At 48.3% G+C, this 18,196-nt stretch overlaps 1 protein-coding gene across 7 annotated transcripts in view; it reads left to right on the forward strand.

The window, feature by feature from the left end:
* TBC1D14 (TBC1 domain family member 14) overlaps positions 1-18,196 on the forward strand; it is a 103,116-nt gene that overhangs the window by 7,710 nt on the left and 77,210 nt on the right. For all 7 annotated transcript variants that reach the window (XR_011437250.1, XR_011437249.1, XR_011437251.1 and 4 more), the window contains exon 2: positions 2,869-3,607. Coding sequence is in view for 4 of the 7 variants with exons in the window: in XM_001499966.7 (XP_001500016.3) it covers positions 2,886-3,607 (722 nt within the window). In the remaining 3 variants the exon portion in view is untranslated. The remainder of the gene's footprint in view (positions 1-2,868; positions 3,608-18,196) is intronic.

The raw sequence follows: 18,196 nt of genomic DNA on the forward strand, positions 1-18,196 counted from the left end.
CGTCGGGAGGCAGGTGCTCTAGAGTGCGGCTTCTGGTTTTATGGCACTGGTGGCACCAGGTGAAAGGGTTTGAGAGCAGGTTGCCTTGGCGCTTGCAGAGTTTGGTTTTAGAGTGTATTGTAAGCAGAAGTACTTTTTCTCTTTTAGGTTTATTTCCCTAAAGGCTGACACGCTGTTCCTGAGGTTTAAGGAACTTAGACTGAGCTTGGAACCAGTGGGGCCTCAAAGGTTGTTCAGCTTCTCCTTAGAAGAGGCCCTCAGCCTCCTCTCCATGGCTCCCAAGGCAGAGGAGAGAACAGAGAACGAGGCCACTGTGCACTGGCTTTGGGCTCTGTCAGACCTTGCATCGTTCTTCCTCTGCTCTCGTCTGGGTGATCCAGAGAAGGGGTCCTTGGGTTGCCATGAGTGAAATAGTGTTGTTTCACTTGACACACTTATTATGTGTCTATTCTAGTGTCAAAATTTCAGTTTAAAAATTCACTTTTTGCAGGTACTTCAGGTCTTTATGTGGCTAAAGTAGAGGGAATTCATGTTTATTGTGTACCACTGTGTCAGATGCGGGATGTCCTGGTGCTTTCACCAAACCTTCTCATTTCTTTTATTCTCCCAGCCCCTGAGTTAGATGGTATTGCCCCATTTTACTGCTATGGGGAGGGACGTTGAGGCTCAGAAAGGTTAGGCCTCCCCTGAGGTCGATCCAGCTGGTGAGTGGCAGAGCCAGAGTTTCACTTAGGCCTGTTGGGCTCTGGGCTCTGTTTACTGTGAGGGTTTCCTCTTGTGTTTATGGCTTTTTGCAGTTTGACCTGTTGGAGTGTTGATGGTGTTTTCATAATTCTAATTACCTTTGACATTGCCAAAGATGAGCTCTTAACTATGTGCTAAAATGTTTCTTAGTGTATTTTCCTTTTAATTAGAAAAATGTAGAACTCTCAAATTTGTGTACCGTTGACTCTCCCTGTGTCTTCCTGTTGTGAATCCTGGCTTTTCACAGCGTGGTTCGGTTCAGGGGTTTTCCCAGAGCAGGGTCCCAGACATAGTTTGGGCTGGGGACTCAGGGTGGAGGCTCTAGCCCAGGAAATTCTGGGCAGCGTGAACCGGGAAACGTTTAAAATGTGTTCACGTGTGGTGAGCTGTCGATGTCCAGACCCTTTTGGAGGGTGAACTGCAGTTTGCTCAGTAGGTTAGGCAAGCACTTCATTTGATGCAACACCTTTATAACTTCATTTCTGTGTTAAATTCTGATTTTGCCTGTATTTTTGTTTTGGTGTAGTACAATGTGGTTCTGCCTTCTAAGAAAAACTGATATCTGATTTGTACGACACCATGATTAAATAATCCTTGCTTACTCATTGGGTCATATTTCAAGTTTTTATATATAGTTCAGTCTATTTCTGAATTCTGCATTTCGAGTCCTTCCTTCATATTTCTATTTTTGCTCTAGGGCTGCACTGTCTCACTGGCTCCTTTAATTTCTGGGAGGAGGGAGATTACTCCCTCCCCCCTTTTCTGCTTTTAATGAATTTGCTTTTGCTGTGTTGACATTGAGAGGTAGGCCAGGCTTCCTGAAGGGGAGTGGGAAGGCTCTTTGCACAAGCTAAAATAACACCCAAATGGGAGTGGTTCTCATTGTCGCTGCCACGCTTCACACCCGTCGACTGCTTGCTGTTTGCTACCAGCAGAGTGCCTGCTCGGGGGCCGGTGCCTAGTGGGTGCTCTTCTGGTGGTACTTTGTCTCATTCTCCCAAGGCACCGTGGTGGAGCTGGGATTAGAAGCTGCAGTGTCTGAGTCCAAAGTCCCCTTCTTTATGTTGTTCTACTCCATGGATCAGATTTAAATGCACCACCAGATTCCTTTAGTCTTGACATTTTAAAGGACAATAGAAGATAACGTTGCATATGCCAGGGTTCTTGGTCTGCTGGGGACTCTGCTGTCCCGGCTGGTACACCTCAGCCCCTTGTCTCCACCCCCACCTTAGGCCAAAGAACTGTAGGCAGAGCCCTAGATGTATGTGTGTCACTGACAGCTTTGGCTCCTGTCACTCAAAACTTCATTATAGGTTCACGGTCTTTATTTTTCCTTTATTAATTATCTGTCTTCACTGAGCCAGCCTTCTGACCTGGGTTTTTATAACCCCAAACTAAGCCATTCATCCAACAGGTCTGGCCTACTTTGGGGTCAGTCCATAGATCCCAGCTCTGCCGCTAAGTAACAGTATGATGTTGGACCCGTTTCTTAACCTCTCCGAGCCTCAGTTTCTTCCATAGTAAAGGGGATAATATGCCCTACCTTGTAGACCTGAGTGAGGTGACTGGAACGTTTGTGGAGGGCCACGGCTCACTTGATGTGGTTGGGGTAATCTCCCTGCACATGGCATACACAATTTATCTTGTTTTCTCTCTCAATGAAGACATCTTGATTTTTATGCTGTCTCAGAACAAGTGGAACCATGACTTATGCAGGGGTTATGCATTCACATACTTTTCAACAGAGGTGTCCTGTTTATCATTTAAAAAAACATGAAAAACAAAAAAGTCCCTGTTTCTGCCTAGCACGGTCCTCATGCCCCCAGTGCTGTCCTGGGGAGCAGAGATGTGACTGCTGGGGTGGTGATGATGATGAAGATGATGATTTTATCTATTTTTACCCTAGATGTGTGCTTTGTTTGAGTTATCTTCCTGTTATTTTATATTATGATAATATGTTAAAACTCCAGCGTCTGGTCCTGAATTAAAACTTGGGTGTGTGGGACTTCTTTCAAGGATTCCTCCTTTAAAAGGGGCGTCAGAATATTTGAGCTGTGCATCAGAGGAGTGGCGTCTTTGGTTTTTTTCTCACTGCCTTAATTCCCATTTTTGTGTGTTTTCTAGTTTCTCCTTGGACCAAGATGACTGATGGAAACCTTTCCACCTCTACAAATGGCGTAGCCTTGATGGGCATTCTGGACCGTCGACCAGGAAACCACATTCAGAACCTGCAACACTTGAATCTCAAGGCGCCCAGATCCCTCTCGTTGCCTGAGTATGGGCCCAGGCTGAAACTTGGTGCTCTAGAAGACCAGCACAGCCTTAAGTCGGTGGACTCAGGCATTCCTACCCTAGAGATTGGCAACCCGGAGCCTGTCCCCTGCAGCGTGGTCCATGTGAAGAGGAAACAGTCTGAGTCAGAGATAGTCCCTGAGCGGGCCTGCCAGAGCGCGTGCCCGCTGCCATCCTACGCACCGCCGGCTCCCACCAGCACTGAGCGCGAGCAGAGCGTGCGGAAGTCCTCCACGTTTCCCAGGACAGGCTATGACTCAGTGAGGCTCTACAGCCCCACCTCCAAAGCCCTGAGCCGCAGCGACGATGTCTCTGTCTGCAGTGTGTCCAGTCTTGGCACAGAGCTGTCAGCCACGCTGTCTGTCAGCAATGAGGACATCTTGGACCTCATGGTCACAAGCAGCTCCAGTGCCATTGTGACCCTAGAGAATGATGATGACCCACGGTTTACCGACGTCACCTTGAGTTCCATCAAGGAAACCCTTGACCTACACCAGCAGGACTGTGTTGATGAAACTGAGGAGGGGAGTAAACTGAAAATATTGGGACCATTTAGTAACTTCTTTACAAGGTAATGCCATCTTTGTCTCTCTAGAAAAGCTAGGTTATTGAATTCAGACCAGTTGAATTGTTGTCTTATCTAAAATGTGTTGTGTGTTTCCTGCCTTGTTGAGCAGGCACTATGTCACGGAGATAACCGTACCTATTCCCAACAGCACAGACTGCTGTGGGGTTGTGTGTAGGACTGGTCTCGTGCTGTTTCTGCTGTTTGATTCCTCACTGCTACCTGTCACTTCTGTGTCCCTGGCCCACTTGCACAGTCTGTTGTCACTTCTTGGCCTCTGACCTGGTGTGGCTGAGAGTGACTCACAAGTGGTCAGAGTTACCAAATCCGCAGCTTTACTTTGTCAGCTTTATCCTCTGAAGGGCCCCTTATGCTCATGTCTTGAGTTTCTTGGGCCAAGCAGAGGATGCTGATGAGGGTGATCTCAGAGTTAGTAACCCACATTTCTAACTCCCGCCCCGACTGGCATTACCTAGGGCTGGCAGTTCTGGGCGCCCCAGTTGTATTCCTGGTGCTCCTGCGTGGCTGTGCTCTTGTGTTCATGTTCCAGGCCTCGCCCTGCTGCTGCGGTGTGTGTTACCACCGCTCTGCAGCCGCACGCATTCCTACCTGTGTTGGGCCGAGGCCATGCACCCCACTCCCCATGGTGCCCTGTTACCCAGGTGCCATACCTTGCCTGCTGGGGTCCCTGTGTCTCACCTCAAGCCCTGTGGGGACAGCTCCTGCTGTGTCCCCCCTCTCATTTGTGCTCTCATGTTTTCCTCCTCCAAGTGTTTGTGTCCTAGGCTGTGCTCTTTGCAGGTAATTGGGAGTGATGCGGTGATAGAAATGGTCCTAGGGAATGACTTTGGGTGGGCTTACAGGCCGGGGGCGGTGGGAGTAGACACATCAGTCAGTCACACAGGCAAACGTGAGCTCCCACGCTGTGGAGTGCAGTGGGAAGGGCACAGGGGCGGTGGAGAGGATGTGCAGGAGGTTGGCCGTCTGCTCCCCAGCTGCTCTTTGGAGGGCTCTGGGCCAAACGCTTGGCAGGCGGCAGCATTTCTGTGCTTGACCCTGGCTGCCCCATGTGTGTGTGCCCCCAGCTAAGGCCACCTTGCACACTCTGCAGTTCTGGGTGTCCCTTTGAGATGGTGCGATGCGCTGGCTGGAGTCAGCCGGAGACTTCTGTGACTGTGGGCATGCCCATTAACTTACCGTTGCTTTATCAGCTGAATGTGGGCATCATTTCAGATGAACCTAAGAGCAGTCCTGAGTGAGAAGATCTCTGACGAGGGCTGTGGTTTGCTGGGACACCTTTTCTCTTTGGTGCTGACAGACAGGTATCATGCTAGCATGAGGAGAGTTCCTGGGCCCAGAACTCGGTAACTCAGCGTTTGCCTTCAGTGGGAGGAACCCAGGATCTTTGTGGGGGACTTTGTCATATCCCTTCTGAGACTGTAGCCCTAAACTGTTGTGGTTGTGGTTCAGATTTGTGTAGCTGAACCATTGTCTTTACTCAGATCGGGGTTCTCAGCTGTTCCTGTTGATGTGTACTACCTGGGTGCCTGTTAAATACGGCTCCTCAAGATCCACCCCAGAACTCTGGGATCGGAGTCTCCGGGAAGGGCCTGGGAGACAGGTTTTCAGAATCACCTGGGGTTCTTGGCACATTTGGGAGACCTTGCGGGTGGCTGGGAAGCAGCATAGAGGGAAGAACTTAGCTGTGGAATTCAACAGAACTGCACCCCCATCCTAGCTGTGTGACCTTGAACAAGTTACTTCACCTCTCTGAGTCAGTTTTCTCCTCTCTAAAATAGCATTAGTAAGTGCCTAGCACGTGATGCCTATTATGTTGGTAATGTACAATGTCCCCTCACCTTTGTCATCCTCATCATCACTGTACTCTCTGTCTCAGCTTCCTCATCTGCAAAATGGGGATAATGTGACCTATTCATATGGTGCTCCTGGGGATGAAGTGGGCTCACATCTGTGAAACTTAGTGCAGACCCAGGCAGAGTAAGCTTGCAAGTCTCAGTTACTCATGGTGATCAGGACTCCGTCTCGCGTCCTCTGCCGCCTTCATCTGTCTGTGTTGGCGCCTCTTCCCCTTTGAAATGAAACACCATCAATTACTGCGCATCATTTCTAAAGCTACTGTTTCTTGAAAATCTTTCTCAGCTTGTGCCACAGAAAACAGATGTCTCCTCTTTGTTTTATTCCTTGGTTCTTGTCTGCTTTCTCTTGTTTTGATGGCTGTGACATTATTATTGTGAACCATTATTCAGTACTTTTGGGAAGCAGGTGGAATATTAATGATAAATGAGTCAAAATATGTGATATCATGGGCCAAGTCTAGTGAGTTTTTTGTCCTTGAGTCGTAAAGTGTTAGAGAAAAGTTTCAGTTTAGAATTCCTTTGAGGAGAAAAGGGTTCTGTGCCAAAAAATGTTTGGAACCCGCTGAACAGTTTACAGGTGGGTAAATTTCTTGATGAGTTACGGAGAGGGCCTGGCACACAGCAGATACTCAGAGGACTGTGGACTGTGAGTTTTTGAGGGCAGGGCTGGGGCTAGAGCTGGTCCTTTGGGGTTCCCAGACCAGGCTTCTGAGTCACTCTTTCTCCACTTTACCCCCTGAGTCCAGGGGCTGACGCCCCTCACCCTGGGTGCCCTTCTGTTTTCCTTGTCCTCACTGAGTCGATTTCTGGGTTGTAGAAAGAAGCATGGGCAGTATAGTGGAAGGCTAGGCTTGAAGAATGGGGCTCAGAAGGAGTGGAGATGGTCAGGGAACTTGTGGTCTGAGGAGTAGATCTGTTGGTGACCCTCACTGCTTGATGAAGGTGGCCTGGGTGAGACAGGAGCTGAAGAGTGACAGGAGGGCTGGCTGGCCTGACCACTGCCCCACGGAAGCTGCAGGCTCCGCTCCCATTTGTTCTTCGTTCCTTTCTTCGTCCAGACTGTAATAAGCACTTCTCTTGCAGACTCCACCCTGAGCTTAGAGATAGTCTCTGCCCTTAAGCTGCTCACAGCTGGTGGGGGAGATGGACCAGACACTGGGGGTGTGGGGGCACAAGTGCTGTCATGGGAGTGTGAGTGTGTGTGGCACCAAAGTCAGGAGTGCCGGGTCGGGAGTCAGGCTGGCTGGGTTCAGTGTGAGCTCTCCTACTTCATAGCTTTGGGAACTTCGGCAAGTTACTTCACCTCGCTGAGCCTTAAATGGGCAGAAAAATATTGTGCAAGCCTAGCAATCAAAGAGATAAAGCATCTAGAATGCTTCGTGGTACTCCGTAAGTAGTAGCTGTCTATGATTCTAACATAATATTATCGTTTCTAAAGCTTTCCCTAGTTCTTATCTCTGTATTGTGCTTACTACTTCAATCAACCCGTTACTGAAAAAGTTAGATCAGGATTTCTCCATTTGGCACTGTCGACATTTTGAGATGGATGAATCTTTGTGTTGGGGGGTATCCTCTACATTGGAGGCTGTTTACAGTGTCCCTGGCCTCTACCCACTAGATGCCAATAGCACTGCTCAGTTATGACAACCAAAAATGTCCTGAGACATTGCCAAATGTCCCAGGGTGTGTGATGGGGTGGGGTTGTGTGTGTGGTAGGATGGAAGGGGTGGGCAGAATCCAGCCTTTGAGAACCACTGAGCTAATAGGTTGTAAATGTTGGTATTTAATTGCTTCCTTGAAGGAAATTTGCTAATGTAATGTAAATGTAATTTGAGCAGAATCCTCATCTTGTGTAGAAGAGACAGGGGCTGTGTTAAGGAAGGGATCCTGTGAGCCCAGTAGTTTAACAGTATTTATGTAGAAACACCGACAGTAAATATGAGAGGAATTCAGTAACATGCTTGTTTTCCACAGGATAGGATTGGTTTCTGAGGCTTAAGGGAGCTAATCTGGATTGGTCTGGAAGGGAATAATTAGCTTTGACCAGTTACTGCTTTTGTGCAGCCCTTTACTAAGCTCTCAGAAGAGGTGATCTGAGTGTCCTTTGCTGAAGAGAGATGCTTGAACTGCATTTGAAGGGTGAGAAGGAGCTTGCCAAATGAAGCTGTGGGAGCAGAGGGAGCAGCTTGTGGAAGGCTGGGAGGTGTGGTGCACCTGGCTGTGTTTAAAGAACTGTAATGATGCATTTTTCCGCTCTGCTTCCTAACCTGGCTGAGAGCCCTTTGGGGGCACAGTCTGCGTTTGGTTCACCCTGGCACCGACTTGTAATTCAAAGACAGAGCCAAGGAGTGTGGTGGTTGAGAGCTGGGGCTGCTCAGGCCTGAGTTCGAACCTCAGCTCTGCCATTTTTGACCTTGTATGACCTCAGGAAACTCACTTCGTCTCCGTGATTCCAGTGTATACTGGGTGACAGGGGGTTAATTCTGCTTCTTGTGAAGAGTCCATGTGAGGGTTAAACGAGCTAACACAGCAGAGCTCTGGGCAGAGCACATACGCAGTGTGCATGTTGGATTTCTGACCCTGCTCTCTACTTTTGTTGGGGTTTCACAGAAGATTTCACTTTTTTTAAAAAAAGTGAAAAAGTTTGAAACCACTGCCCTAAGAAAAATAAGTCTTTAAATGGGCACTTTGACTTGGTGTGAAAGTGCTCAAACAAAATTTTAGTGCCTGTACTGATCTGGGCTTTTGGGACTTGATTATTTAGAAGGTGGCATGGGCAGGCTAAGGAAGAAATGTGCTGGATGTTTCCTTTTGGGCAGGTGAGTTAGTTGACCTATCGAGAATGTGCTTCGGAGACACGTGACAGCCAGCGCGCCCGACACCGGGACTACCAGGCACTGTCTAGGGCTTGCGGGCTGCCGCTCTCAGCCCTTTCAGGCGGTTGCCTTGTTTCATCTTCAGTAACCACATGGGAGAGTTTGCTGGGGTAGATTCTGTCGGCTGACTTGTTCATCCTCTAGGCCACCTTCCTTCTGGGGTGCCTTCCTGTGCTGTGGAAGCTGGAGAGTTAAAAATGTGTTTCCAGAGTCTCTTGCAGCCAGGGGTCTAGATAGGAGTCGAGTACCATCAAATTCTCCCACTTAGGAGAGATTTGAGGCAGAAGTTAGGCAGAGATCATTTTTCCTTGCCCTTTTGGCCATTTTCTGCTGTTAGCGATGTCGTAGACACGTGCGGCTCTCCTGCGGCATCGTCCCTGTGTCCGTTTCCTGCATGCTTAGAGGCAGTTGCAGTGGAGGAGGTGTCTGCATCCTGCGTTACAGTGTCGAGGCAGTCGTGGTGGCTTCCTGATCCTGTTGCATTCTCGAATTCATAATTCCAGTGGCAGCTCAGATGTGGCAGCTCCCCTGGGGTGTCAGTTCTGCATTATTCGGGGAGCTGTTCCTAGGGGCCCAGTTTAGAGCCCACTACTTTAGCCCTTACAGCAGTTTTGAAATCATCTCGTTCTTTTTTTTTTTTTAAAGATTTTATTTTGTCTTTTTTTCTCCCCAAAGCCCCCTGGTACATAGTTGTATATTCTTCGTTGTGGGTCCTTCTAGTTGTGGCATGTGGGACGCTGCCTCAGCGTGGTTTGTTGAGCAGTGCCGTGTCCGCACCCAGGATTCGAACCAGCGAAACACTGGGCCGCCTGCAGCGGAGCACGCGAACTTAACCACTCGGCCACGGGGCCAGCCCCCCATCTCGTTCTTGAGTTGCCTTTCTGCTTAAAATTCCTAGAGTGTCTTCTATATCCTACACTGAAAGCTGATGAGTTCAGGTAAGTACTGTAAATAATTCTCATTTATAGGTGAGGAAACTGAGGCAAGAGCTAGTTCAGTAGCTTGCAAGGGATCCAAAGACAATGCAGGATTTAGGTCTCTGAACTTAGGTTTCTTATGTGGAAAATAGAAATAAGCTCATGCTTCAAAGTATTGTTGGGATTAAAGGGGGAAGGAATGTACGTGGATGTGAGGCACCAAGCACCTGGCAGGCGTGTTAATGTCTGCTCAGTTTTCTTTTTATGCCTGATTGTAGTTTTCTACTGCTTTGACTGTTTTAGAATTAGCATCAGTGAATTGATGTATAACATTGTAACTATGACTTTTCTACAAAATCTGCTCACCAGTGTTCCTGGTGACTTTGACCTGGCTTTAGGGATATACAGAAAACACCTGCTATAAAAGAGCTGCTGGTGTGTGTGTGGGTGTGTGTATGTGTACATACTACTGTGATACCTGGGAAGGAGCACTGGTTGGTGTTTTCTTTTTTTCTTTTTTTTTTTGGTGAGGATGATTGGCCCTCGGCTAACATCTGTGCCAGTCCTCCTCTGTTTTGTATGTGGGATGCTGACACAGCATGGCATGATGAGTGGTGTGTAGGTAGATGCCCAGGATCCAAACCTGCAAACCCTGGGCCGCTGAAGCAGAACGCACAAACTGAACCACTACGCCACTAGGCCGGCCCCTGGTGTTTTCTTAAACTAGCTATTTACTGGCGTGTGGTCTTGGGTAAGGCAGGCACTCAACCTCCCTGAGGCTTAGTGTCCTCGGTTGCACAATGAGCTGAGGTACCCACTTGACAGAGTTGTGAAAAGGAGAGAAGTGATCTAATCAAGGTGTTGAGCTCTAAGTGCCAGGCAACAAGGGAAACAAGAAGATACAAAGATGGGAGACAAGTGCTGGAGGCCACTGTGTAAATCCCTGTTCAGTGTGATGTTAGGGTTTGAAGAGAGACAAGCACAGCGGGGAACAGCCTGGAAATCCAGAAGGAAATACAGGGGGTGAGATGCCAGCAGGCCTTTGAAAGTGTCTTCCTGTGCGCAAGGTTGAGACAGTGTTTCTTTGGTAGAGGGATCAGCATGTGTGAAGTCATGGGAGGAGGAAAAACTCAGCGTTTCTGGGAAAATGCCACAGCCTGAGGTGCTCAGGATGGAGGAGAGGTAGGAGAGGTGATGGAAAGGTGGATAGGAGCCCACATTGGGTGAGGCTGTTAGGACCACTTCTAGACCCAAGACTCAAAGCGCGTAAGAGCCAGACAGTGAGAGAAAGGTCTACACAGGAGGTGATGAAGCGCCTTGATGAGAGGGGGATTAAAGCTGGTTAGCTAGAGGGGCTCCAGGTTGCCTTCTGAATAGCTCCCCCTGGGGCAGGCAGTAACCATTCGTTCTGAGCATATGTTCTGGGCCATGCACTTTGCATTCTGTCACTAAGGCATTTCACAGCCTTGAAGTAGGAATTGTCTCCCCACCGGAGACCAGCTCAGAGAGGCTAGCTGCATAGACTCCGAGTGGCAGAGCTGTGATTTGAACATTCACTTGCCCACCTCCACAGTCTGGTCTTTCTACAAAAGATACTGCACTGCCCGTTGTAACATGATCAGAAAGAGGGGAACTCGAGGTGGGAGAGCAAGAGGAGATGAACTGAAACCTGAGGTGCAGTGGAGACTCTGCAGGCCAGTGTTGGTGGAGTGAACGGTGCTCTGTGAAGGGGTGCGTGGAAGGCGTGAGGAGACTCATGCAGGTCAGGGCGTCAGCGCTGTGGGTCTTCCTCAGGCCACGGACGCTCCGTAGTGGGAAGAGGGCTTTATGGGCAAGCAGCTTAAGAATGCTGCTTCATCCCAGAGTGTTGGAGTTATCCAGGCATTTGAAAGTGTGTGAGTGAGGCTGGGGTGGCCTCTGAGGCCTGCTGGCTGCGTGGTTGGCCTCACGGGCTGGCTACAGGGAGGGAAGACTGGCAGAGCGGAGTCATGACAGGCACCTGCAAGCGAGGAAGCTGATGGATGGTTCCCATTACTAACTGAAGATCTGGGAGGTGTCTCGATTGTTCAAAGTACTGTCCTTTCTGTTTCACTGAGGTGTTTTCACAGGCACACACAGACCCTGGGTCCTCTGACCCTGTTTTGATCTCCCCACACCTAGGTTTTAAGTTCCTCTGCTGTGAATGCTTGTACCAAGTGGATTTTCAGCAGCTCAACCCCCTTGACTATGGAGTGCCTGCACGTCTCTTCCAACCACTGCTTTACACAGCTGAGCTCTTACCAACTATTGTTTCGCACCTGGGAGGTCACTAGAGACCTTGACTGGAGCTGTTTCTCTAACTCCGGGGGAGCTTCACTTGAGGTTGTCCTTCCGGTTTGGAGAGGATGTGGCAGAGAGTGTCCCTCTGCAAACCTGGCTGACAGGAGCCACAGGAGGCCAGCTGTCCATGTGCTGGACACACGTGGGAGGTCGTCTGGTTAGGTTGTCTGGTTACTGCTGCAGGCACCGTTTGGAGAGCCTGTCTGTCGGTATACGGCTGAGCTCAGAAAGAGCAGCTGGGCTTATTCAGGGTGTGTTGCCTCCCTGTGCTTTGCTGGGCTTTGTTTTCCTTTGGCAGTAAATCACAGCCATAATAATTTATTTATTGAGTGCCTGCCATGTACCACGCATTGAACTAGGTCATTAAATATGCTTCTTATCATACTGTCTTTCAAGGAATATTTACTGAGCATCTACCATATGCCAAGGCACTGTTCTAGGTGCTTGGGATTCATTTGTACAAAGCAAAGACCCTTGTCCACAGAGAGCTTGTGTTCTAGTGGGAGAAGGCAGATAATAACCACAATAGATAAATGGGGCGTATATATTGGCAGTGATAAGAGCAATGGAGAAAATGAGAAAGCAGAGGCCGGAGGAGGGCCTGGGAGGAATGGAGAAGGCAGGTTACAGAATGGGCTGGTGAGGGTAGCCCACCAAAGCAGTGCCCATCAGGTTGTCTGGTTACCGCTGCAGGCACCGTTTGGAGAGCCTGTCTGTCGGTATACGGCTGAGCTCAGAAAGAGCAGCTGGGCTTATTCAGGAGGTGGAGAGATTTCAGCAAAGACTTGAAGGACAGAAGGAAGTGAACCAAGCAGATACCTGGGAGAGGAGTGCCTCGGGCAGGAGAAGGGCACAGGTGGGCCGGGTGCCTCAGGAACAGCAAGGAGCCCATGTGATGGACTGAGGGATCCATAAGGAGGGCAGAGAGCTAAGGTGGGACTGGGTCCTGGATGGGCCTGTAGGTCATGGTAAGGTGTGTGGGGAGCAACTGCAGAATTTTGAGCGAAGGAGTTGGACTAGTTGTGTACTGCTGTGTAACAATAACCGCAAATTTAGCGGCTCAAAACGTTGCTGTTCCATCATGCTATGGGTTCTCTCTCGGGATCTTAAGAGGATGAAACCAAATTATTGATTGGCTGCATCCCTCTCTGGAGGTTTAACTAAGGAAATGTCTGCTTCCCAGCTCATTCAGGCTGTCTGTCGAGCTCAGTTCCTTGCAGTTATAGGACTGAGTCCTCAGTTCCTTGATGGCTGTCAGCTGGGGGCCACTTTCAGGTGCTTGAGGCCTCTTGCATTCCTTGCCATGTGTCCCCTCCATCTTCAAAGGCAGCAACAGAGAATCCCCCTTGTGTTGAATCCCTCTCACTGTTCTAATCTCTTGCAGGAAAAGCCCCAGTTGTTTTTAAGGGCTCACTGATTAGGTAAGGCCTACCGAGAATAACGTCACTTTCTTAAAGTGATCTGTGCCATGTGACATAACCTGACCATGGGAGTGACTCTCCCAGCATCTTCATAGTTCATGCCCACGCTCGGGGGGAGGGGATTCTATAGGGTGTGAACACCAAGGGGCAAGAGTCTTGGGGGCTGGCCATCTTAGAATCCTGCCTCCCACTGGAGTACTGATTTCAGCTAGGTGTAAACAGAATGACTTAAGTTGCTGTGTTGCGAGTAGGCTGTTGGGCATGGGGGAAGGGGCAAAGCAGGGAGACCTTAGAAGGTGCTGCGGGAGTCCGGACAAGAGATGATGATGGCTGCATCTGGGTGATAGCCGTGGAGAAGGTGGGAAACAGTTGTAATGTGAAGAATGCACATGGCTGTGGAGAAAAGAAAGGAGTTGAAGATGACTCTAAGATTTTGGCCTGAACCAGTGGAAAGATAGAGTTGTCATCAGCTGAGACGGGTTTGGGAGAGAAGATGAGTGTGAGATGTCGTCGCCGTGTGCGAGAAGGTGATGGAGTAGGCAGTTATATAGGAGTCTGGACTCAGGGAGTTGGGGAGGTAGAAGTTTGGAGTTGTCGGCCTTGTTGATGGTTTGGAACTAGGTGAAGTCACCATGAAGTGAGTGTGGACAGAGAAGAGGACCAAGGAGTGAGCCTGAGGCACACAGCGCTGAGAGGTCTGGAGGAGGGGAGGAACCTCACAGAGACCAAGTGGCGGGCCCGTGAGGTGGTATCCTGAAGTCAGGTGAAGACGGGTGTCAGGGAGGGGGTGCCCCACTGAGCGGAGGGTGCTGATGTGTGAGGGAAGGTGAGGGCTGAGAAGTGACCATTTAGTGAAAGGAGGTCATCGGTGACCTTGGCTAGAGCTGTTTTAGTGAAGCGGTGCAGGGGGAAGTGTAACTGGAGTGAATTTGAGAGAACAGGAGAAGTTGGAAACAGCGAGCACAGACAGTTGTTTTGGTGAGTTTGCTGCAGGGGGGAGCAAAGAAATAAGGTGACGGCTGGAGGAAGAAGTGGTCTGAGATTTTTTTCTTTTTTTAAGATTGGAGGAATATGTGTTTCGTTTATTGATAAGGACAACCTAGTAAAAGAGTAGAAATTAGACATATTAGAGAGAGGAGTGAATTCTGGGTCATTGTCCTTGAGTTGCATCCGGAGGAGTGGGGTCTGGCACTCAAGTAGAGAAATTGGTGCTAGCTGGTGGAGTCATAGGTTACCAGGTGGTAAAGAAGAGGATGTCGGCACAGGTGCCAGAGAACAGATGTGGCCATAGGAGTCTGTGAAGTCCTCTTTCTTTTTTTTCAGTGCGTATAGACTACTTTATTGTTTTTAATGCTGTGTTGTTTGTGTGTGTGAATATGGATTTTTAATTTTAACATATTTACTTTTTAAAAAATAAACTTTATTTTTTAGAGGAGTTTTAGGTTCATGGCAAAATTAAGCAGAAAATTCAGAGTTCCCATTTGGTGGGTGGGGTTGTGGGATAGGGGAGGTTCCATTTTAAATAGGCTGGTCAGGGAGGGTCTCACTGAGCAAGTGACATCTGAGCAGAGATCTGATGAGGTGGGGGAGAAGAGTGTTCTGGTTGAAGGATGTAGCAGATAGAGGGGTGAGGGGTTCTAAGGCTGGAGGGGACTTGTCTTGTTTTTTTAGATGTCTGTGTCTTATGGCCTCTACCGACCTATACCACTCTCCTTGAGAAGCAGAAATCAATGGGCTCTGTGTCCCTGGACCCACAGCATCTCGCACTTGCTTCAGAAAAGTCGCCCCATTTGATTTTCTTTCTTTCTTTTTTTGGAGGAAGATTAGCCCTGAGCTAACATCTGCTGCCAATCCTCCTCTTTTTTGCTGAGGAAGACTGGCCCTGAGCTAACAGCCGTGCCCATCTTCCTCTCCTTTATATGTGCCATGCCTGCCATAGCATGGCTTGACATGCCGTACATAGGTCCACAACCGGGATCTGAACCGGCGAACCCCGGGCCACCAAAGCGGAACGTGTGAACTTAACCACTGTGCCACAGGGCCAGCCCTGATTTTCTGAGGTCTTATATTGGGGCACAGTTGGTGCTTAAGCTAGAGTCTGGACCTGTGCTGTCCAATATGGTAGCCACTAGTGACATGTAGCTATTTAAATCCAATTAGAATTGAAAATTGAATTCATCAGTCACACTAGCCACATTCCAGTGCTCAGTAGCCTCGTGTGGTGAGTGGCTACCTCATTAGCGCAGATTTGTACATTTCCATCATTGCAGGAAGTTCTGTCATTCAGCACTGGTCTAGATAGTTTAGATGACAATCTGTGACTTTATTTTTAACCTTTGTTCTCCTTGATGTATAGAAAGCAGCACATGGTGGTTGTGAAGCAAGCAAATCAGTAATGAAGTGTATGAAGCCAAGGGAAACCTGCAGCAAGAACCATCCACTGGGCCCCCGGGGGAGGGGAAGGAAACTGAGGCAAGGTGGTCTGCTCATAAGGCAGGCATGGTGGAGAGGGCCGACCTGCTTTCTCCTCTGGAATTGGGGGTGATGGCCACCTAGCAGGGTGTTGAGAATCTCACGTGAGGTCCTGTTGACACTGCCTGTGAACTCGAGTGCACATTTAAATATCCGGGGATATTTAATGCCACGAAAGTGGAGGAGCCTGCCCCTCGCAGAGGTGTGTCCTGGAGGTGTCTATTGTGCCTCCAGCGTGGGGACAGAGAACTTGGTGGTGATTCAGAGAGTGCAATTGTCGAGCCAAAGATGTGAATATCTGTTCTGCTCTTCTGGCTGGGTGGCTGGCAAGTTGCTTTATTTTCCTGAACCTTGGTTCCCTTATCTCGGAAATGGCGGTCACGAGGCAGTGCATGTAAAGTGCTTGACACAGAGGTGGTTGCTGTGCTCTCACTAGAACTTATTAGGGATCTCTTCCTTGCTTATTGCTTGAATGAGTGAGGGAGTGAATGAATGAATGCTAGTAATGCCGACTTGCCCAAGAGATGAGCTGCACAAAAGGGAAAACAGAGAAACAAAGAATTTAATCAGTCCTGAAGGGTGAACACAATCGATTTCTTTGGCATTAGTAGTGACTTGATTAAAAGCGGGCTACTGGGTGGTTTTTCTCTGATGTTGCCAGTTCTCTACTTGGTGTTGAACTTAGGGAAACAGGAAATTGTTCTGTATCCCAGCTGGGTTTGATGATTTGTTTTCCTTCCTTTGGGTAGGTTAGGAAACCTTTGAATCTGAGGAAAGAAACCTAAGTTCAGCCACTTTTTGTTGTGTGCTGACCTTGAAATTCCTGTTTGTCTCAGGTGGGAGGGCAGGGCCTTTGACTGTGGAGTGTTAGAGTGGATAACATTCAGCCGTGGCATGAAGTGAACCAAGAAAGCACTTCTTTAGGCTGTGCATCTATTGATGTCCCCTTCAATAGCCGGAGCGTGTTCCTGAGAAACCTCTCAGGCTACGCTGATTTCTCTGCAGCGTTTCTGCCCTGGCTTCTGGAAGGTGTTGCTGTCTTTAGAAATTTCAAATAAGCAAGGTAGTTTTTTGGGGAGTTGGGGAAGAGGAGAATGTGTTTATTCTTTGCAAGATTCATTTGGCTTCCTGAGTATATGGAACACCCTGAGTGTACTGGCACCATCGGGAAATCATACACTGTATCTTTATGGAAATACCCAGGTATCTGTGTTTGGGTCCCTTGCCTTCAGCTGTCCTTGCTGAGGTTATGGTAAGCTTGGGAGGGGTGATAAGTGTGAAGTGCAGGATACTTTATGGGACCCATAGGAGTTTGTGGGGTTTTGAGAAACTCACAGGCAAATCTATTCCTGCAAAGCCGTTCTTCAGCCATTAGCTACTTTCTACTCAGGTGGGTATAAAATCTGTTCTACTTAAAAAAATGTTAGTGGAATAATACAACAATTAAACCTTCTTATTCTATTTCTACCTTGTATAGTGCCTGTTCTAAAATGTTTACATATTTGTTTTGTTTATAGAACACTGAATATTTGGTATAGCTAACATTAAGTTATTTTATGTCTTCTGTATTTTTCGTGTGCACACACATCTTACTAGATTGCCACATCAAATCAGCTAGTTCCTGTTTATGTTAAAGTGAGCTGAGTTTGTAACTGAGAGTTTCAATTCCAATTTTGCTGATTCTTTGTTGTGAATAGTTGTGGTTTATCTCAGGATTCCTGTAAGGTCTATATATGGCAGAATGATGTGTCATCCAGATTTGCCTAATTGCCTTTTTGGGCCCCACAGCAGTCCAGTTTTCCTGTTAATTCCCCTTTTCTTCCAGCCAGGGGCTTTTCAAATCTAGGTTCTGTTTACAAAATGTTAGAGGGAATATTAAATGATTGCAAGAGTTTGAAAATTAGGGTTTGGATTTAAGTCCTAATTTCCTTTAGGTTTCAGATTTGGGTGTTAAACACATTTCCTACCAGGAGGGCAGATACAGGGAAGGAGGTCAAGAGGGCATGGGCTCTGCCCCCAAATCCACGTCCTGCAGAGGTGGAAGGGGGCCCGGCATGAGGGAAAAGAGAAGGGCGGGAGGCCAGTCAGACGAGGGAGAACATTTCCTGGATCAGCCCGTGCCCCAGCACCTGGCTGCTCCTTACTGTAAGTCTTTACCCCGAAATGAACAGATTTCTTTCCTTTTAGAAATTCTTTTGAGAACAGTTATTTTTAAAGCAAAAGAAATTGACTGGTAGTCAAAATTTGTGGGGAAAACACATGAATATATATTTAATTAGGTGTGTGCTAGCTGCTCTAACAAACTTGAAATATATATAATGGCTCAGACACAATGCAAGTTTATTTCCAGCTCATGTTCTCCCAGGTTCTTTCCATCATGTGTCTCTGTCGATTTTCAACATGAAATCTCTGGGCCCCTTGCATCAGGCCAAAGAAGGGGGACGAGCCTGAAGGGGCTGGGTGTGCGAGATTTTCTGGACCAGGTACACTTGAAGTGGCACGCATCACTCCAAGTGGCACACATCGCTCCAATTGCAGTTTGTTGGCTGGAACTCAGTCATGTGGCCACATGTGCCTGTAAGGGAAGTTGGGAAACAGGACCACTGCCCAGGACAATGAGGAAATGGTTTTGGCGAGTAGCTAGGAGCCTTGGCCATTTTTTATGATCATTTTTCTTGATTCCCCTTCCCGCGTCTCCTTCCTCATGAAAATT

The sequence above is a fragment of the Equus caballus genome, chromosome 3 (genome assembly GCF_041296265.1).
Source record: "Equus caballus isolate H_3958 breed thoroughbred chromosome 3, TB-T2T, whole genome shotgun sequence".
Lineage (NCBI taxonomy): Eukaryota > Metazoa > Chordata > Mammalia > Perissodactyla > Equidae > Equus > Equus caballus.